The sequence below is a fragment of the Neopsephotus bourkii genome, unplaced genomic scaffold (assembly GCF_033783945.1).
Source record: "Neopsephotus bourkii isolate Nb327-2 ecotype Australia unplaced genomic scaffold, CSIRO-AGI_Nbou_v1 NB_1287, whole genome shotgun sequence".
NCBI lineage: Eukaryota > Metazoa > Chordata > Aves > Psittaciformes > Psittacidae > Neopsephotus > Neopsephotus bourkii.
In genome coordinates this window covers 2,916,987-2,939,019 of record NW_026901771.1, presented here as the reverse complement: position 1 = coordinate 2,939,019, position 22,033 = coordinate 2,916,987, and the positions used below count along the sequence as shown (strand labels likewise).

Genomic DNA, 22,033 nt, shown 5'->3' with positions numbered 1-22,033 from the left:
TGGTAAAAGATCAATGTGTCCCAGCCAGACTGAGAAATCTGGAAAGGCTGTCTTTAAAGACATAAGAACAAGAGAAAAAGCAGCTAAGAAAGGGACCGTCTCTTGATTCACATAAACATGATCCTGCGGTTCTAGAGTGGCACAGTTTTTCAGAGCGGTTTGAAAACATGCCATAGGCTCCAGGTACAACTGGATGGAGAAGAACGCGCAAGAGTGAAATGAAACTACACGAAGACTGCTGAAAGCAATTCAAAATCTGACAAAAGCCAAGAACGCTTCTGACGCTGCGAGGGACTGTGGATGTTGGGCATGCAGCCTGCAGAAAGGACGAGCCGTACCAACTGACACAGACCAAGAATTCTGTCTTCATAAACACAGCTACCGAGGGGATGTCACCAAGAACTGCATGAGAACAAAGGACTAGTTTAATGCCATGGCATTTGGAAGTCACTCTCCAGCCTAATGCAAGAAAACCCTCCATACCCAGGTGTAACATCCAACTGCTGCGTTGTGAAATTAAGTCTGAATAATCAAAGCTGAGTAAGCAACTGAAGAGACAGCTGAAAGATTTATGTTGGCTCAAGTTCTATGACAGTGACTGTGACTCAGTCATCCTGAACTGACAGGAAGCAAGAGAAAAGTTTCTAAGCTGACCTCTCCTGCAGTGGAACCAAGTAAATTTAAGGGATGAAAATCATGTGTTTCCAAATGTGTGGATAAATATTTCACTACGGCCCTTTGGGGGAGTTTACTGCATTTTCTCTGCCTTTCACAGTTTCAGACAGTTCCAAGGAAAGTATCAAAAAGAACAACTCCAAGGTAGTTGAACAGCAGCTCACAGGTTCCAACCTGCAACCTACAAAGTTCACTGCCATTCTACAACTCTCAGATCCCACAGCTCTGCCTCTCCTACAGCCAGCAAGCATTAAAGTAAGTCTGTGTAACATTAAAAGCTTTAAATAGTAGTATTCTATGGCAGCAAATGGAAGAGGTGGTCACCATCTGTAAAAACGTGTTTTTTTTAATGAATCCTAAATCGAATTTAATACAACCTCATGTTTTATGCTGTGCCTAGGACTTCACACTTCTGGCAACTTTTATGCTGCAGAATTGCGTATGTCTTCAACTGTACTGAGGCTACAAAAGCATAAAGTTCCTCTTCAGTTTTCTTTAGGTACCAGAAGCATGCTATCCGGTCTTCCCCAAGCTGAACCAGCCCAGCTCTCTCAGTCTGTCTCCAGGGCAGAGCTGCTCCAGCCCTCGCAGCACCTCCGTGGCCTCCTCTGGACTCGCTCCTACAGCTCCATGTCCCTCTTGTGTTGTTGCCCCAGAGCTGGATAAGGACTGCAGGGGGGTCTCCCCAGAGAGCAACAGAGGGCGAGAATCCCCTCCCTCAACCTGCTGCTCATGCTCTGGGTAGGCAGCCCAGCATATGGGGGGGTTTCCAGGCTCAAGCACATACTGAAGCTGCTCGTGTTCAGTTTCTCATCGACCAACACCCCCAAGTCCTTCTCCGCAGGGCTGCTCTGAATCACTTCTCTGCCCACCTTTAGATGTGCCTGGGATTGCCCTGACCCAGGTGCAGCACCTTGCACGTGGCTTGGTTGAACTTCATAAGGTTGGCATCAGCCCACCTCACAAACGCGTCAAGGTCCCTCTGAATCACATCCCTTCCCTCCACCGTATCAACTGAATCATGCAGCTCAGTGTCATCACAAACTTGCTGAGGGTGTGTCAGTCCCAGTGTCCATGTCACCAACGAAGATGGTGGACAAGATTGGTCCCAGTAGCGACCCGAGGAACAGCACTTGTCACTGATCTAAACTTGGACATCAAGCCATTGATCATAATTCTGTGTGCAGCCATCCAGCCAATTCTTTACCCACCAGGTGGTCCATCCATCAAATCCATGCTCTTCCAGTTCAGAGGGAAGGATGCTGTGCTGGGCTCAAATGCCTTCCACAAGTCCAGGCAGATGATGTTAGTCGCTCTTCCCTTATCCACCAATGCTGTGACCCCATCACAGAAGAACATCCAACTGATAAGAGCTTCTAGCAAACCCTGAACCTAACCAGAGTCTTTGCTTGGCAAGTATGTCAATCATGAGAGGACATCTAGTTCCTGATTATTTTACTTCCACTCCACATTGTAAAACCAAAGGAGTGCTAGGGCAAAGCACTCTGGTTTTGCTGGTAAGTCCTCTCTACTCTCAGATTTCTGATCAAGCCACAGAAGGACTTAGAGGAATTTCACCATTATATAAACAGTCACAATTACAAAAACATTACTGGATCTAATTCCTCAAGATTGAAGAGATTAATAAAGAAGCAAAACAGGACTTTTTGAACATGTTGGAAGGCAAACACCACAGATTACAGCATAAACTCCTGAGAAACTCTGGCCACCTGAAGTGTCCACAGGGACCACGTCATGTCTTGCAAAAGCAGTATAGCAGAAAGCAGCACACTGCTCCAAGACACTTCTTAAAAGGATAAAAATGTCACTTATGCCATCACCAGCCCTACTTCTGAGAGCAACTCTAGTTTTCCACTTGTGTTTCTTGTGTAAACTGATGCAACTTGGAATTAGTCTTCCATGCCTCTAATTGGAGAAATCACAGAATATTCACAGCTCACCAAACAAAACAATCAAGATGTGTTTGGACACAAGTGATACACAAATGTTATGTATTCTGAAACATTAGGCCTTTCCACTTGAAAAACAAGACTCTTCAGGTGGAAGATCTTTTTGCCCTAAATTTCTTGATTCTGCATCTGCAAAAAGGAGTGGCCTGTCTCACCTCTCACCTCCAAGAGCTGGAAGGAAGGAAGGAAGGAAGGAAGAGAAGAAGGCTACATATCTGGCACAAGGAGATTTAATAACACCGTTTTCAAAGCCAAGTACCAACTGCATACAACAAAGGAAAAAGAGCCAGATTCTTAAAGAATTAAAATCACACATTAATAAATATTGGCTCAGTATGTAAGCACTATTTCCAAGCACACTGGAAGTGCAATTCTTTAAGAGAGGAAACCCCCCACCCTGCATAGTTAAAAGATGATATATCATTATGCATGACTGCAAGAGGTGCAAACAAAGATCATGACAAGTGTTCTCAAACATGGTTTACACACAGCACCCTGTACAATGGTGACAGAATTTTGTATGTTGGCAAGTTTATACCAATGCATGCTTTCATGCTGATTCCCAAGGAATAATGCAGTCAAAGCAACACTTAAAATTCCATACCTTGATTATTTCCACCAACTGATCCACACCACTGTCACCTGGAAAGATTGGTTGTCCTAGTAACAGTTCAGCCAATACACAGCCTGCTGACCACACATCTAAAAAAGGGAAAGCAGAGGAAAGGGAAAGGTATCAGTAAAAGGTACATATTAGGCAATTTCTATAAACCCCAGCAATTTTAAGCTACTTACTTTATTCTTTGCTATGTTTAATAGAGTATTTAACACAACTAAAAATAAACACATTCCTAGAAAAAAAGACACCTAGCATGAAGCAATGGTGAGCAGGCTTAGAAATCAAACCATGAGACAATGAGAACTGAGGAAGTATGTTAAATGCCATCATGTATTGACATTAAAACATGTAGGGAAAAGATCTGAGAACATTTGCCAGCTGAAAATTCGGAATTTTCCCAAACCCTGTGTTGTTTTTAAATCACTGATCAGACGATGGCTGATGATTTTACTGTTTCTGACTGCTGAATAGCCTCAATTTTTCATCTATCAGCAGGCGAACCTGTGCTGCAAGTATCACTTGTATCCTGCAGTACATAATCTGGGAGACAGCCTCTCTAACTCAGTCACACTCAGACCTAATCTTTATGCTAATTCCATTTGCAGGGTTGGCTGGACAGCGAAACTGCAAGTCTAGATAAGGTCAACAGCATCCTCAAAAGAAGCCATCAACTAATGTTCATATGTACACCAAAAGCCACAAGTAGTCATTAGCAGCAAGTCCTCCAAACAAAGAAAACTTTCATAATCAATTACAGGTATATCTTACATAAAAATATGACCACTGCATATTACAACAGCAACTTAAGAATGTATCTAAATGTACTACAGAATATAGCATTTTAATTTCGAAACACAGCTCATTTAAATGAAAAATCTAATAAAGCAAATGCAGTAAGCACTGCGTAGCAGATGTTTGTGAGAATCTGCTGGAACTGCACACTGAATACTGATGTTTAAGCTGCTCAACACAGCAAAAGTATTGCCCCTAGATGCAGAGATAACTGCTTCTCCAAAACCAGACTGACTAGGCTTTCTAAAAAGTCCTCATTTGTTCAGTACACATCTGAAGCCTTACACTAAAATCCAGCCTCAAACAAACAGTTTAATGGAAGATTTGTAAAGCCTACAATACTGTAATGCCCCAAATGAGACAAGAGCAAAACCAGTTCCCCTCCATTCATCTTTGATTCCATTGAAATCCTTGCCTACTTTTAGAAGCTAACCTCTCTCCCCAAAACAACAGCATCAGCAGCACTCAAACCCCAGAGAATTTACCTCCTGAGGCCTGTTCCAGCCTGAGATTACTCAACATTATGACAGAGATCCTTATTCCCCTACTGTATTTAAACTATGCCATTGGGGAGCACGATATACATAACACTGTCAGTTATGGTTAAAGGCCTGTGGAAGGAAAATGTCTCTGACAGTTCTCTAAAGAGTCTATTATCACTTTGTCATAACCACTACAGACTGATGCAAATAATAACAACAATAATAATTATATTAATAATAATAAAAATAAAATCCAGCAAGACACCCCCAAACTTTCAGGATATCAAGACTGACAATGAAATAATCTGTTAAGACAGACTCTTCCTTCCCCCATTTCTAAATGAAAGAGAGGGGCCATGCGAAAATACCTTCCCCTTTTCTCAAGAAAGATGAGGTTCAACTGGAACATACAGTGAACAAAAAGCACTGCTCGTAACTGCAGCTTTCAACTGCTCATAACTGCAGCTTTCAAGGTAATTCACTTTTGTATCAAACAGGTGCATTTTTACATAACGCCTTGGTACAAACATCACATCAGGTTTTATCCTAAAACAACTTACAGTATGAGCAGCAGTCAGAAATAATGCACAGTTTCAGTCTTGAGTATCAAAAAAGCAAACATATCAGATCACGCTTTTTGATCTTTTAGTCATATTTAATAAAAGCTGACATGGTCATAATGCCATCTCTTTCGGACAACAAAGGAACATTTAATTGTATTCGAATGCTAAACAAAGTTTCTCCCTGATAGCCCCTGCTGTTGGACCAATGTATGCAACAAAAACATGAAGCAAAGAAACACTTTGTATGTCATCCCATGCCTACTGGGTTTATAGGAAATTATACAACAGTTCAACAGGTAGCACAGATTTCTTCACAAGTACTGAAGAAACAGATTAAATGTACTAAAAGCAGTCAGAGTACTGTAACTCAGAAGTCTTTTTAAAGGGATTTGAAAGAGTGAAGTCCTTTACACTGAGTATACAAAACAAATGGTACCCCAAAGTTATAATGATTCTGTACAACTTCAACCCTTATTTTGCACTGAAAAAGAAACAATATCTGGGAAGGAAAAGTATCTGTCAGAACATACTCTCAGTGTCAGCCCTGGGTTGGTGTAAGTCAGCATTCACAACTCACTCCCTCTACAAATGTTGAAACTATGCTAGCATGAGCTTTTTCAAATTAGACTCTGGCTTCTTAAAACTGTTTTAAATGACCTTCTGGTCTGGCTGCTCCATGAAGTTGGCTTTCTTCTGGCTTATCCATTCCCAGGCTCCCTAAATGCTTTTGCACTTCCCCAGTCAATTTCAGTAAAGTCTGAAAGGCCAAAGACTCAAATACATTACTGAAGCTTTGTATAAACAGCAGAGAGTGCATGCATCAGTGTTGGTGCTAAGGACAAGCGGGCTCATCCCTGTGGGGTGTGCCAGGCTCACCCCCACTTTGCCACACTGCAGCTGCCAACACGCTGAAGGATGCACAGGCCCTTGCTCAAGCAAGAACAGCAGAGGGTACATGAGACAGGTGAGGGCATCATGGGGACAAAGGAGAAAAAGAAAGAATGAAGGCCATGAGGGAAGTGGTGGGGATGTCTGAGGAATACTTGCTGCATTTGCAATGGGTTTAAACCATCAAACTCACAACTCATCCACTGGAAACCTATGTAGTTTTCCCTCGTGCAGCAACACCTTCCAAATTGGGTAACTTAACTCCTTATGAAAAGCCTACTTAATTTTCCTTGCTAACACTTTAAACACACACTGAAATAAGCTACAGGCATTCTAAAACTCCCAACTTTTTTTTTATCCAGGATTGTAATTTCACCAACTTCCAAATTAGGACTTGGGCAATGTTCCCTGGGCAAGGAAGTGAACAAACCCCTGAAGCATCCTCAACAAACGCCAAAGAGCAGAGGCTAACTGCAGCAGCTCCAAGCACGGATAGCAACCAAACACCACTTACACAAGGTGTTTCTACAGCTCTCATGAGCTATGTAGAATAAGGAAGCAACTGGGAAATTGCACCTCTGCAGAACTTGATGGAATGTATGGCATTGGCTTTAAAAGGACTAAAATTTGCGTGTAGGATGGTAACATTTTTCTCAAGCTGGACATAAACAATGTACTACATTCTATATTTAAAGACACATTACTTAAGAGAAGCAATAAGGTAGTTCATATCACGTTTTGATAGCTCCTTTCCAGACCCTCTTCTGCCTTAGCACAGTCACAGCTCAAATTATGATAGGTTAATAATCTTCCAGAGCAACCTTCTGGTGCAACTACTGACTCCCATGGTTGTGAACTGTTTCTTTTTAATATGTGCAATTTAATTTAGGCAAAATATGATTATCATTCACGTGTTTTAAACTGATTTTAAACAAGGTAAGAGAGAACCCTAAACATTGACTTGTTCATTGAAAACAAATTAACAAATCACCCATAAGCCAAACTAGTTGGAACAATGTGGAATTTTAGGAGAAAATGCTGAAATAGAAGAAAGTAGGCAAGGTTACTTTCTCCATACCTTCGGTGAGATGTAGTCTAAACAATATGGACAGTAAATGCAACTGCCAGCCAAAAGCAACCTTCAAATAAGCTTACTTCAGATAGCTTTCACACACTCTAAGAGCAGCTAATGCCATCGCTTTTGTAGACTGAAGAACACTTAGAGAAATACCATCATGATGTGGCCTATCCGCACTAATTTAAGCACACAGATTCATGCGGCCTGTTACACTACAAAACTTTCCTTAAGTTTCTATTACTTTCTTGATCATCACAGTTGTTAGGTGGATATTAACTTGTCTAATAATATAATCTGTACAATGCCCTGGCTTTTGAATGCTGCTGCAGCATTAGAGAAGGTAATAAAAGGAAATTTCTCTTTAGTTCACGAAGACGCATCCAGCAGGACAATCTGCAAAATATACTCCTTAGCTTTAATTCTACAAGTGGGCAATAGCCATTTCCAGCTGTCTGGGACAGAATACCCAATCTGCCAGTTTCATTTTTGTGATTTCAGATTCTGCCTTTCTAAGCTGAGCAGCTGGCCTTCTTCGTCATGGCATGAGCATCATTCATTGTATTACATTCCAGCTCCTCTAACTTGTTATCTGGAGAAGGACAGAAGGATGGAAAGAAAAAGAAAGGAAAGAAGAGAGGGAAGGAAGAAAGTTGAGCCTGCTCTTATCTCTTTGGTACAATTATAACCTTTCCTTCATCTGACACTTTATTGGCCACATTTACCTATGCTTATTTTCCCTCACCTATTTATCTTTGTGTCACTATTCCTTGGTCTTGATGGAATTCCTCCATTTTGGAGATAACTCAAAGTTACTGCTCTGGAGACTGCAGACACAAACTAGCAGGAAAGAAATCAGGAGTCAGAAAAGTAGCCCTATGAAGGTTGCCAAATGCCAGAGCCCAAAGTGCTCTTTATTGCTGCTTGTTTGGAACACTTTCTGGGGTGTCAGAACAAGAACAGAGTTCTGGATTATGGGCACACATGCTACATCAGTGCAAGTTCTGCACATTGAGCAACCACAGATCATGGAGATAGAACTAGGCTGAAACCTGAAAATGCTTGGAAAGCCATGCTTGTTCCAGTGTTTGGAACAAAAGCTATACGCATGTATCTCTGTTCTGCAACGAAGAGATGAAGCTACAAGAAGTGATAGAATAGTTCAGTAAATTAACACACATGCTGATTTTCAGCGCTGGGAGTTGCCATCCGAGACAGAGAGAAACCCTTTTCACTGTTTGGTGACAGGTTCTGAACACACCTCGTGATGGTTCTTCCCCAAGAAAGCCTGAGACAGCCCAACTACGCACGCCTCCAGAGGAGGTTCTGCTCCAGACTGCCGAGATGAAATACTCTCTCCCTCCATCTAAGTGCTTGCTAGGAAAGTGAATGAATAACTTCATGATACCTATTTTTGGACACCCCAAGAAAAGCCAGCGATACATCCACACAGATCAATCTTTCCCTGCCAGTGGCTATAAATGTTCCCTCTGGAACCCTCTCAACTCCCGCCAACACAGGGACAGAGAAACACACGGAGGCCAGCAGACTTTTTTATTAGCTGCAAGCAGTGCCACGTTCTAGCGAGCCCTCCCTTGCCCCACCACTAACCTAGTAAAACAATGCACGTTATGGATGTAAAGCTTAACTGTGCAGCTTCTTTTTATACAAGAAGATCACGTAGCAACAGAAACATCTGCACCCACCCCTGCTCCAGCGCCTATGTTTGTCCCAGAGCACTGCAGGGGAATGTGGGCAGCTATCCCATAGTTCTTTCAGCAGGCAGCAGCACCCATATGACCAGTGCAGCCAGGAGCATGCTAGCAACATACTCTGGGATGGCATAACACACACACAGACCTACAAGGAACAAGCTCCAGCCAAAATGCTGTCAAGGGATAGCTGAAGGGCATGGTTTGCAAAAAAAAACCCCTCCTGTAAATGAGCTGCTGGAACAAAACTGCGTGCCATGCCCAGCAAGCCAGAGGGACACGCACACACTTGCAGAATTCCTAGTCAAACGTGAATGAAGGCCCAAGCTATGGAGGCACCCAACTGAAATGAATGCTTGCACCTAATCACTGAAAAATCATAAAATCAGAGTGGCTGGAAGGAACCTTAGAGCTCATCCAGTTCCAACCCCCTGCCAAGGGCAGGGACACTTTCCCCTAGAGCAGACTGCTCCAAGCCCTGTTCTGCCTGGCCTTGAACACTTGCCAGGGATGGGGCAGCCACAGCTTCTCTGGGAACCCTGTGCCAGCGCCTCAGCACCCTCACAGTGAAGAGTTTATTTCTTGTATCTAACCTGAACTTCCCCTATTTCAGTTTGAACCCATGACTCCTTGTCCTATTGCTACAGTGCCTAATGAAGAGCCCCTCTCCACCACCCTTGTAGACCTTCTTCAGACACTGGAAGCTGCTGAGGCCCCCACACAGCTTCTCTTCTCCAGGCTGAACAGCCCCAACTTTCTCAGCCTATCTTCATATGGGAGGTGCTCCAGCCCCTGATCACCCTCGTGGCCTCCTCTGCACTTGCTCCAACAGCTCCATGTCCTTCTTGTGCTGGTGACACCAGAATTGCATACAGTGCTGCAAGTGGGGTCTCAGGAGAGCAGAGTAGAGGGGCAAGGATCACCTCCCTCGACCTGCTGATCACACTCCTTTTGATGCAACCCAGGACACAGCTGCTTTCTGGGCTCAAGCATACACTGAAGCAGCTCATGTTCAGTTTCTTGTCAACCAACACCCCCAAGTCCTTCTCCTCAGGCTGCTCTGAATCACTTTATAAATCCCTGAAGTCCTAAGGCAGGTAGACAACAGAGCTGCTATGGGCCTGGATTTGTAGCTATTTGGCAACAGGCATTATTTAAGAACCTGAATAGGTCATTTCCCAGCTCATTATTTTAACTATAGTCCCAGGTCTGCTGGATGGCACACATTAATGCGTTTTGATGCTCCTTTCGCTACAGTATATATTTAAATACTGCACCAATTTAGTACTTGACAGAAAGTGCAACAAACTCTACCCTGGCTGTGAGGTGTTTTTTAAGGTACCTTTCAGGTTAAATACAAGTCATACACTTTCACGAAATAATCAAGATCCTGAAAGTTAAAACACCAGTTGACAGTTCTGTTGCGACACCCAGGATGAAAAGACATCCTGGAACCAAATTTAGTTTCTGCTAATTGAAGAGCAAGTTATGTTGCAAGGACAAATTCAGGTGTTAAAAGACAACCTAGATGAAGCCAGACAGCCTAATGCAAGTCCTGATTACAGTGCTAAACAAGATGAAGAACTACTGAAAGGGTCATGGTGCAGGCTGGCTGTACCGTCAGTCTTGGGCCACCACAGTGCCACTGCCTAAGCTTAAAAAGCACTTCCAGTAATGACTACATTGCAGTGTGTTATTAATCATAAGCCCTACAGTAATGTTAGCAAACAACAAAAACGTTACGAAAAGAGTGGATGCCTTGCAGATAATGTACACAAAGTTCTATTCAGAACACTTTTTGGCATCATATTCTACACTTACTTTTCATGTAGTTTTAAGACAGTGTATTTAAACAAAGAAGTAAAGATCTCTACCTTACATGTAAGCTCAGTTTTTGCTACCACACATAAGTGGATTTATATATAAAGAGACTCAATAGCAGGAAAGGGCTGTTGCATTAGCAATTCAGAAGGAAACAAGAACTAGAAAACACAAGCATGTCTGTATTATCCACGAAAGGAGACTGAAAAGTTTCACAGTTCCCTATACTTTGAGCTGTGGATAAAGTACTGGTAATTAAATGTTCCTTCCTCTCCCTCTCGTGTCAGAAACCTATCAGTGTTTGTTGGTTGGTGTAGGAAGAATGCTGGTTGAGTTTGCATGAGCAATCCTATGTGAAATGGGGAAGAGTTTTCACTAAGTGCTACTGCTGCCTACCCAACAAGAATGAAGGAATATCCTGGTATTTACCACCACTGGATACAGCAGCATCACAAAACTAAACCCCTAAAATCACCAGCATATTGCAGAACACTAGTAAACTGTAAAGTCTGTAAAAACATTTACTTGCTTCTCAGCTCCCAAATGCAAAGTTTCTGTTGAGAAGGAAAAGGAAGGGGAAACGGACAGGAAGGAAGGAGTACTTGCTAAACCTCATTTTCAAGCTAGTCTGTACAAGTTTCAGGCTTGAGTGGGGGAAACGGGGTGGTTTTGCAGGGGAGAACACAACAAAGTCTGACCACTGACTGAAATTCATGATGCTTTTGGCAAGTGGAAAATGGACTCCTCACTCCAATCCTATTTTTATTATAGCTGTTTTAGAGACCAGCAGGTAAGAAGAAACCGAACAACTGAAAGAGCAAAACTGAAACAGCAAAAAACAACTGAGTGAGCAACTTTAACAGAGCTTTGCAAAACAGTGCAAGATTAAAGTCACTATGCCTTTGGAACAAGAGCAATTTACACGCTTATCTATAAAGCAGTCGCTTGTGCTCACCTAAAGCCCTCCTTTATGCAGTTATCCTCAGGAACAAGTTGCCTCAGTGCATTCTGATAATGCAGCTGAGCCAATCTATTCACTTTCAGCTGGAAAAATGATGTCAGTCAGGATCAGCTGTCTTCTTCTCACTTTGCTTCTACCTGGGCTCTGCTGCTTATCAGACCACACAGTAATGCTGATTCAACTCACACGTGGTAGGAGAATGTTGACCTAACCAGATGTCTCTTGTCAGTTGAAGCTGAATTGGTGTATTAAACAGTAAACTGTGAGAGCTAGAGTATCCAAAGGCAAGGAAGAGCATGGCTGTGGCTGTCAGTTTTGGCAGCAACGAACCATTAAGTAAGTCCTGCCCTTTTATCTTCATTGTGCCATTACTTTCCCAGACTTCTTACAGTTCTGCCTCCTTTTTTCTACCAGGGAGACACACAAATGTTGCTACAATACATACTGAAGAATAACCAAGGGGAAAAAAACACTAGCTAGAGCAGGTAAGTCTTCAGGAAGACTTCTTTTTTTCCAATAACTGGAGTTGGAATGAGCCAGCCAGCCTCTAACACCAGTTGGAACATACAAACTCTAAACATACTTTAACTGGTTATAAACAATATTCTTCCAAGATTTAATCATGATCTTCAAATCTTCTTGAACATCTTAAGCCTTGCCTAAGTGACTCAGGTCCATAAGCAAGGTAAAAGCTTAGCACAATACTGGGGAACTTGAGAGCCAAATCTTGTCTCTTTAACCCAGCACTCAGAGGGAGTCTGGGGAATACCTTGACTAGAAACCTGAGAAGTTACCCACAACCACACAACAAACTGCTGTTAAGTCTTAGGATTTTTCATTCTGCAATTCAGTTTTAGGACTCCACTGTAAGAAAACCTCCCTGTTCCCTGTCCTCCGCCAAAACCTCCAGCTTCCCTAGTTAACTTCCATGACACAGCTATGTGCCAGGTATTAGAAAGTCATCTTCTTTGTGTTCAAAATTAACGACTAAAGGACAGTAGAAGTTCACAGAATAAGTCAAATCGGAAAGACTGCTGTATGTAATACATTAAATCTGTCAAGATTGTTTAAAGCTAATCATCAGGCTACATTTCCCATCCCCCTGCCCCCCCCAAACAACTCTTTGCTAAAACCCAAGTAAGTAACATTGCAGAATTCTACGTATCTAAATCACAGTGTATCAAGAGGCGGTAGTCCATATTTCTGCAAGTCATTCTTTACAGTTGGTTTTAAGTCATCAAAGTGCTTTTCTGGCTTGAGATCTCATATTTACTTCTAAACTACTTGGCAGAGCTACCTGGATTTTTTTCTGTTTGAAATCAGATTTCTCTTAATACATTAAAACCCCTTTCCTAATGTAACTGACATGGAAATCTACATCGAAATCACAGCAGCTGTGTACAAAATGCGAGTATGTCATTAAGAAGTGTGACCTGACCATTTACAATAACATTCTGCCTCTGAGGATTGTATCCAAGATCTCTGGAAACCTTAACTACAGAACTTCCTTAACTCTGGAAAACTTCACTACAGAATACAAACTCCTGTAGTTGGTATAGATTTTAACACAAACACACACACACACACACACACATACATACCTATACTGGAGGTATAATCGGTGGCTCCAAAGATCAACTCTGGTGCCCTGTAGTACCGAGAGCAGATGTATGAGACATTAGGTTCTCCACGAACCAGCTGTTTTGCACTGTAAAGAAAACAAAATAATAATCTTTAAGTAATTAACAGTTCTACAGCACTGCAGTGCAGACCCACATTAAGGTGCTCTGGCACTCCTCACTCCAATTCCTAAATACTGAAGTACCATGTTCTTCTAAGCTGATGAAAGCCATAAACTCAAATGACTTACCACGAAATCAGTTCAATCCACCAGCTACCTTACACTGGACTTAGCCAAGGAAATTGTGCCTACAGATTAGGTGATAAATAGGGTCAGATTTTTGGCTGGCAGCTGTCTTTTGCCAGGTACAAAGGTTTGTTTACAAAGAAAAAGAGGACAGAATACAGTTCAGTCAAACACAGTTCCCTTTTAAGGTTCAAAAGCTCTGGATACTCACCAGAACTAAGACTGGGGTTTGGTTTGGTTTGAACATTCCATCACAATATTCTAATTCCCTGCTGTTTAAGGGAGTGCGTTAGGAAGAGACAAAGGAAAAAAAAACCTTTGCCACTGCAGTCACATGTTAATGTGCCACAATTAACATGAAGGCTTCATTTATACTGCAAGAGATCAGGCACAAAGGATCTAACTTACAATATTGGCCCAATCACTAATGTGGGAAGTAAATAAAGGAACACAAGAGCACATTACATTCAGAACATGAGTCTATGAACATGCTATGCTTTTTTCTTAATTAGCCCCATGTGTTGGACAGAAAGGAGGTGGAAGACAAAACTGCCCTTTCAGAAATAAGACATTCAACCAAGTAGCACCAAACCCAGCAGAGTGGCAAGCCAGCCAGATCATCCGTCCAGCCTTCCAGACACTACTCTCAGCCTCCCAGGGAAGAAGGACTCCCACCACCCATTTAGCCTGTGTTAAAAAGTCTCAGTTTTCCACTTTCCATATAGAAACAACAATTGACAAATTCCTACTGGTTTCCATGTTAGCACAGAGGAAGTACCATCTTTTTATGCATTATTACTTTTGAGTTCAGTATGATTCCTATTTTTTCCCAGCACTGGTGAGGTAGAGCTGAGGAGGAGATTCCCAAGCCACGAGGCATGATGATGTGCTGCTTGAATAACCCCCATCTGACATTCCCATTCAGTATGGGCAAACTAATATAGCAACAGCAGCTTCTGTGACCTCTCACACATATGCCCTAACTATTTTAGTCTGCAAAGTTGTACCACAACCTGAAGACAGAACTTTCCTGGAGAGAAACCTGTCTCCTGTCTCAATGTGGACTCCCCAAATTTCTGTATCAGCTCTAAGATTGGGGTTGGCCTCTAAAGGTGACTGACTTAAACAGAAACTAGAAATAAATGTGACATGGGAAACTAGGATACAGCCCACTAAGAGCTTCAATTAGAATTGTTGCTTCTGATCTTGAGCCTCTTATGGTATTTGAAATATTAAGTCAACTGGTGTATATACAAATAGACTAATAAAGTGTAACGTTAGCCTTTTTAGGTTATCATACCAGTGTGCCTGCCCCCTCTTTCCCAAACACATTTCATCCTAATATTTGGTTATATTTTTCCATGGTGTTGTACTTCACCTATATGACAGTGTATTTATTTTTCTAATGCCTTCATAAATAAGAGGCTTGAACTTAAATTCCCCGCTTCTTGATATCCTTTACACCCCCCTCTCTCATACAAACTTACTTTGAGAGGAAAACATGAGTATAAATAATTTCTCTTTCAAAACTACAGATGAGGACCTCCTGGAGAACAGAGGATTGCTCTGCAAAGCTGTAGCCAGGTTCACTTTGAAGGAAGCTCTTTTTACCAGGTTTCAGGCCACAGATGCACTTACCTTCCGAAGTCGCAGAGTTTTAGAACAGCTGTATCAGGGTCCAGCAAGAGGTTCTGTGGTTTTATATCCCGGTGGCAGATCCCAAAGGAGTGGATATAGGCTAAACTCCGGAACAGCTGATACATGTATAACTGGAACAAAGAAGCAGCGCATAAGGAATGGTTTTCCCAGTCAGAAACAGGGGAAACAATTATTTTAACATAAACCCTTAGTAGAAGAAAAACAAACCCAACAAAACCAAAACCCACACTAAAAGACGATCCTACTGAAGGCATGTTAGTGCTACGAAGATGTTCGGGTATTTGCATACCTTGTTCACCCATCCTTTGCCACATACCCACACACGCGGTTCAAATTTGTTCCTTTGCCCTTTTTCCAAAATGAGCACGATCCAAAAAAGAATAACTGTGCAGCTTTCCACAGTTATAAATAACGGTAGTCACAGAAAACACACAACAAGTGTTTCAGTTTGCTTCATAAATCAGCTTCGTCACAGAAATGAAGAATTACAGCTTATTAAACAAGAACTATAAAAAACCCATTAAATCCAAACACCCAACTAAAATAAACCCAAACAACCACGACCCCAAACACCAAAGAAAACCCTTTTGTTGATGAAGTTATTAACAATATACTAAATGTCATCCAAGGACTATGGTAGTGTCTCAGCCTGTCGCTTCAGTGAATCTCCCCGTTTCCCTCAGTGAAGGGACAGACTCATTCTAATTTCAAATCTCTGGGCAAAAAGAGAAGGCAGATAAAACAAACTGTTCAAAATCTTATGCAAGGCACAGCAAACAGGTATGCTGAGGGAAAGTTTTCTCTTCCCCCTTTCTAAGGCTGGCTAAACCCTTAGCAAGGATGAATACTGCAAGAGGAGATGATACAAAGCCAAGAGAGCACCATGTGGCAAGGGGAGGATGTTCAGCTGCTGGACCTACACGCTTTCAGCTATGGAGAATAAAGAGCTGCTGGATACAATTAGGGTCATATAGCATATACTGCCATAAAGGCGTGGGAAGCCCTGTTTCAAAGTTGACAACAGGCTGCCTGGTGATTTCTTATCTTTGTTGCGTCCCCCACAAGGTTCCATTTAAAGAATCAAGCTACAGGCAGGACACAGTACTGGAGATGCACCTCCACACTTTCCTTTGCTAAGCACATGCTCCACAGTTCACCTTTAACGGCCTAAAACCGGGTGCAATTGCTAGATACTGCTATCAGGTCATGCTTGCCGCACTTTCACCACTATCTTTGTCTTTACACTTTCTCTCTCCTTTGTTTTTTGTTGTTTGTTTGGTGGGGAAAGGAGGAGTGGGAGGAGAATCATTTGAATTTTGGCTCTAGGTGTTTGGTTTTCATATTTGTTTTTAAAAACCACAACTGTGCACAAAGAAAAGCAAACAAACATGGGTTTTGACGTGTTACCTATGTATTGTGCAAGTGTATTGCAAAATAACGCAAGAGATTGCTCTAACTTGAGAAGTCAAGTTGACACACGCAGCATTTAGAAGGTATGTTTTTCATCTCCCCCCAGCAAAACCAACATTTCTAAGAATTTCTTCCAGCATGTTGGAAGTTACAAATAGAAATTAGTAAGCAGATTACTAGAAAAGCTTCCCTGCATTTCTTTAACAGCTTTGTTGTTACCTAGGGTAAGTACCTCTCTGCCTGCCTAGGTATCAATCAAACATGAACAGATAGGTATGATCTGCCCTTTGTGTAGGCAAGATGGTTCAGGAATTGCAAAAGCTTTTATGACATCAAGGTAACATGATCTTTTTAAATACAGAATCATGAGAAAGGCTTGCTTTGCCAGAAAAATAAGAACAGCCTTCCAGGCTGCTTGGAATGGGAAGTCCCGAGCAGCCAGGAAGATTAAAGAGCTGAAGCAGAATTTTCTCTCAAAGCATAAGTAAGGACAATTTTTCCCACGTTCCCATAATGAAGAGCAATTAGGACAAGAGTGCTGACAAAAGTTATACGAATAATTTATCAAAAGCTAAGCCAACAGATTTTGGGGTACATATAAACCTGAAGCTGTTTACCAACAGACCAAACAGTGTGACCTTGCAGTAGAAACTGAATGATATTATAGAATCATAGCATAGTGAGGGTTGGAAAGGACCTTAAGATCATCAAGTTCCAAACCCCCTGCCATGGGCAGGGACACCTCACACTAAACTATGTAACCCAAGTCTCTGTCCAACCTGCCCTTAAACACTGCCAGGGATGGAGCATTCACAGCTTCCCTGGACAACCCATTCCAGTGCCTCAGCACCCTTACAGTAAAGAATTTCTTCCTTATATCCAATCTGAAACTTCCTCTGTTTAAGTTTTAACCCGTTACCTCTTGTCCTATCACTACAGTCCCTAATGAAGAGTCCACCCCCAGCATCCCTATAGCCCCCCTTCAGATACTGGAAGGCTGCTATGAGGTCTCCACGCAGCCTTCTCTTTTCCAGGCTCAAGAGCCCCAACTCTCTAGGCCTACCTTAAAAGCAGGCTCCAGTGGTGGCTACTGAAGAGACATGCCATTCATAATTAATGCATATACAGCTGTGGCACAACACTTCATTACTGGAATAATTACTATTTGTAGCTTTCACCTCTACAACTTTCATCTTCTTACAATCAAATTCATGTTCTTTTCTCAACCCCACTATCATGTTAAGAATAAGGCTTTTAAAGAGGATTCTGGAGGAATCAGTAAGAATCAGGAATATTTGTGGCTTATTTCCATTTAGTCTTACTTTGGTGCCACGTTAGCAAGTTAATGCCATATGAAAATGTGATCATTCACTAGCATGTGGATTGTGGTCACCACACTGTATGAAATGAAACTACAAGACCCAAATAGGTCCCAATTTTACAGAGGAAAAGGAAATTTTATTCATTAACTATCTCGTAAGAGACAACAAAAGACGCAGGCAACTTAAGTGAGGTTTTGAGGCTACACTGTGCATACAAGCTCCAAATGGGGACAAAACTATGACTTTCATGCCCCCAACAGAAGCACATGAACTCTTACTCGTAGGCCAGGAAAAGGGGAATACAACAGATAGGAGGCCATTATTCTTCCTGACATCTTCTTCCAATTCCTGACCTTTGTACTACTGTGTCTTCATCTCCTCAGGAAACTGAAGCTGCTCATCTGGCTGGTGTCAGTCTCTAAGGTACTTTAAAAGCCCAGAACTCCTCTCACACTCAGTCTCCCCCACCCACTCCAAGACTTTGAGAGTGCTTTAAGCCTCTCCTGTCCTTCCTTTGTCATAACAGTCATTCCAGTATCTTTTTTTTCCTTGCCTCGTGATGTATATGCTCCTAAAAATGTGAGAAAACTATGTCAGGAAAGAGGTATCCACAGAGTTTACTCCTATGATATTCTTCTTCACTTAACAACATCTATCAGTCACCTACCTTGACATAAATCATAGGGAGTGTCTGTTTGGCCCGACTATAATGTCTGGCAACTCTGTATACTGTTTCAGGAACATAGTCCAGCACCAGGTTGAGGTACACCTCATCTTTCTGAAAGAAAACAGAGAAGGGAAAAAAGAAAAAGAGAATCAGCAACAGATTTGAAGCATGAAGTACAATTAAAGCACTCAAAGAAACCAACAGGGATGAGAAAGCTGCGGACATTTTAAGTACACATCTTTAGTGGGAGCGTGAACTGCCACCAAACTGTTTTTTCCTTCAGGCTTTGCACTTCTGCACTAATATTTAAGCCAAACATATGTTTAAGGTCACATTAATGAATATGGTCTCCAACAAGAGGCATTTTCTGATTACAAACAGGGACAAGGATATACTTATGCTGCCCAATCAATATTTTCATTCGGAGATATTCAAGCTGACATCTGCATCATTATTTAAAGCAATTCATCAACTCATCAGTCTCTTACCCAGCCGAGTCCAACAAGTGCAAATTTAAAGACACCAAACTCACTCCTCAACAACTATGCACACACACAAAGTTTAAAAACCCTGCATCTTTTAGAACTGTTACTTTGATCTTACTGAATTCCTAACTATTAAGGGATTAAAAATACATATTAATCATTCATAGAGCATAAGCCAGTGTTACCATATTTACCTATTCTGTTCATGCATATTTTGATGTCCCAGTTATCTCCAAGTTAAACATACAGTCATAGCACAACAGAACAAGCCGAAGACTTGAGTATCAATTTTGATACCAAAGATCACGTTAGAGGTCCATGTGAACTTAACACAGAAGAACAACAAAAGTAGCTTTATTATAAGGTACTTTGTTACAGAATACATCAGCAAAGGAAAGAAAGAACAAACAGGAATTAAATGACAGAGTACCATAATCACATTGCTTAACTGTGGAACTGGGAACTCTCAGCAGCAAAACAGGTCTTAAAAATACTTCTGCTATTTTAATGCATTCTTCTGTGCAAATCTCATCAGGACTGTGAATACATTTATGTTGAGGGGTGGGTATAATTAACTGCATCAACCTGAAATCTTACTTTTGAAAGCTAGGTGAATTAACCAGAAGTAACCTCTCCTGCACTTGCTGTATTAACAGCTAGATCTTACTGTAGAGGAAGGCAATACATAAACACTTTACATGGATGGAAACAGTACAGAACTCCCAGGTCTTCAAGTGGAGCCCCTTGCTAGCAGATCCACTGGCTGGTATCTTAATACCAAACCTCATTTAGCTATAGCAATTTAACAGTATTACTGTGACTTTAAAAGGTCACTTCAAGCGTGGAGTGTGGTGTGTTACTCTCACAGTGCTCTTGTTTTCCTTACCCATCTCTGTGCTGCCTCAGCAAAGAGCAGCAGTCTCCAGCGAGTAAAGATATGGGAACATGCAGAAAAATACATGCCTTGAATAGACAATATGCAAAGAACTGCTGGTTTTGTGTGCTGTTAAAGACTCATAATTCAAGATGTCTGTTCACCATTATTTGTATTTTCAGGACATTTTAATAGCTCTTATCAATACCTCCTAATAGGCCAAATCCCCTTGCAAGGCTCTGCCTACATCACTCTTTCCTACAGAAAGATGCTTTTTTTTAACATCATAGCTTAAATGACTCTGGTAATAGCACCAGTATTAAACAAATGACAATGGCCCACTAACTTACATCTGTTCTTATGGTACTTCTGCAACACAGACAAGGAACAGCAGCCTCCAAAAACCCTGCCTATGCTGCTGCCTCTTCCAGTGCCACTCCAGGAGCTAGGTAACAACATGAAGGAATCTGGGGACAAGGCTGAAGAGCAAAATGGCTGAGGAAGGACAACTATCAGCAGTGCAGAGGGAATATAGGATGGCCTTGGAACTCCACAGATGTGCAAATGTATGCTAAAATGCAAGTATGTAGCTCTCTTGAACTGTCCCTCCTGCAGCAAGAGAAGTTCTTTCTCTGACTCTTCTAGCCAATAAAAATCCACCACCACTTCTTACGTCAGAGCTTTCAAGGTATTAATTATAAAATACAGAAAACCAATGTCCTGAAAAATCAAAGTTAACTTACGCCTGCTAAGGCAACCTGTACACCAAGAGAGAAGACAGTCTCATGAATATTAATTCTGTTTAATCCAGTGTAGATACAACCTGATGCTTATGTTGAAAGCTTGCCTCTCGGAGGATGGGAAAGTCTTACTGGCAACAAGTCACTGCACAGAGCACTCTGTTACTGAGATCAATTTATTTCATGCAAAGGTTCATGTTCCATGTATGAAAAAGATTTACATTAAAGATTAGAGAGAAAAACGAGTAGAAATGGAATTATAGTGGTTTCATTTTCCTTTCATAGTACAAGCAAAGGAAGACATGTAAAACAGCCATACATCTGATCATTACAACCTCTCTGCACTACTTTACAACAGTGAGTTTCGAGAATTACAGAACTCTACTAGTCCATACCACCTTTGATTTGCTTCTCTCTCCTCCATTTTTATGTTCTGTTGGAAATGGGACTAATTCAATGCATGACATAATGCAAGCATAAAAAAAACCTCAAGGCCCCAAAATAGCAGAGATGGAAGTTTTGCACTCACCCAATCAATGCCTGTGAGTTTTGATGCTATCCCTGAAAAAAGCACATGGGTTTTGCATGGTATTGCTGTAAATGTGTATCACACATTATCATCTAGAACATAGAGGCACACAATTACCTTTCCCCCAGTCAACAAACACAATTTTTGATGTACCATTTGATGTATCCAGAACTTTAGCATGCAACTATAAAGGCAGGGCTTATGGTGCAGGCTATACAAGTAGCTGCATATTCCACTCCTGCCACAAGTAACTGACACTCCAGAAGTGCTCTAAATGCCTACTTTCATGAATTAAAGATGATTCAAGTGTTCTGACCTACCTCCTCCTCCTGGTGCAAATCTGATAAACACTCAGAATACAATTTTCAAGAGCCCTCATTCTTTTCTGTGAGCATGAACTGGATGAAAATAACATCTGAGTTACCTGGATTCCCCTGAACAAGATTGAGGACAAGCTAGGAAGCAGTCGTGGCCTGACAAGCTCTGAGGATGATGTAAGCTGGTTTGCCTGCCTTGTGCATTCCTCCTAAACACATATTTTTCCAGTGACCCAGATGTACTGCAGTAGGAAACAGGGTTAGCTCCAAGAGCTTGCCAAATGAGGGCAACTGCTTGAGCATCAAGGAGGAGGATCAAGGCTTATCTTTCCCTTACAGGAAACCTCGCCATGTATTCTGCACAACTTGTTCCCACACTGCTATTTCAAAACTGCTGGGCTGGGAACAAATCAAGGTAACCTCAGCATCAGAAGTACCTCTGGAACACCCCTGCAGAGAAAAGTCTCCAGAGAAGACTGCATCGTATAAACGACAGAAAGCAAACACAAGATGTCATTAAGTACCTCACTTCTCCTTAGGAGTCTGGGATTGAACAGATCCCAGAGAAAGAGCTTTCCTCAGCAGGTCAAATGTTTACATGCATC

General features: G+C 41.7%; 1 protein-coding gene and 1 long non-coding RNA gene across 3 annotated transcripts in view; one reads left to right on the top strand and one right to left on the bottom strand.

Moving 5' to 3' along the window:
* The window catches only part of GSK3B (glycogen synthase kinase 3 beta), a 144,570-nt gene that overhangs the window by 32,351 nt on the left and 90,186 nt on the right, over positions 1-22,033 (bottom strand). For both annotated transcript variants that reach the window (XM_061365476.1, XM_061365477.1), the window contains exons 4-7: positions 18,484-18,594; positions 15,064-15,194; positions 13,160-13,266; positions 3,250-3,347 (exon numbers count right to left, since the gene is read on the bottom strand). In XM_061365476.1, coding sequence (XP_061221460.1) covers positions 3,250-3,347; positions 13,160-13,266; positions 15,064-15,194; positions 18,484-18,594 — 447 coding nt within the window. The remainder of the gene's footprint in view (positions 1-3,249; positions 3,348-13,159; positions 13,267-15,063; positions 15,195-18,483; positions 18,595-22,033) is intronic.
* On the top strand, positions 1,454-7,019 carry LOC133218756 (uncharacterized). Its single transcript, XR_009727257.1, has 3 exons — positions 1,454-1,889; positions 3,870-4,021; positions 6,352-7,019. It is a non-coding gene; the product is annotated as an uncharacterized LOC133218756 (long non-coding RNA).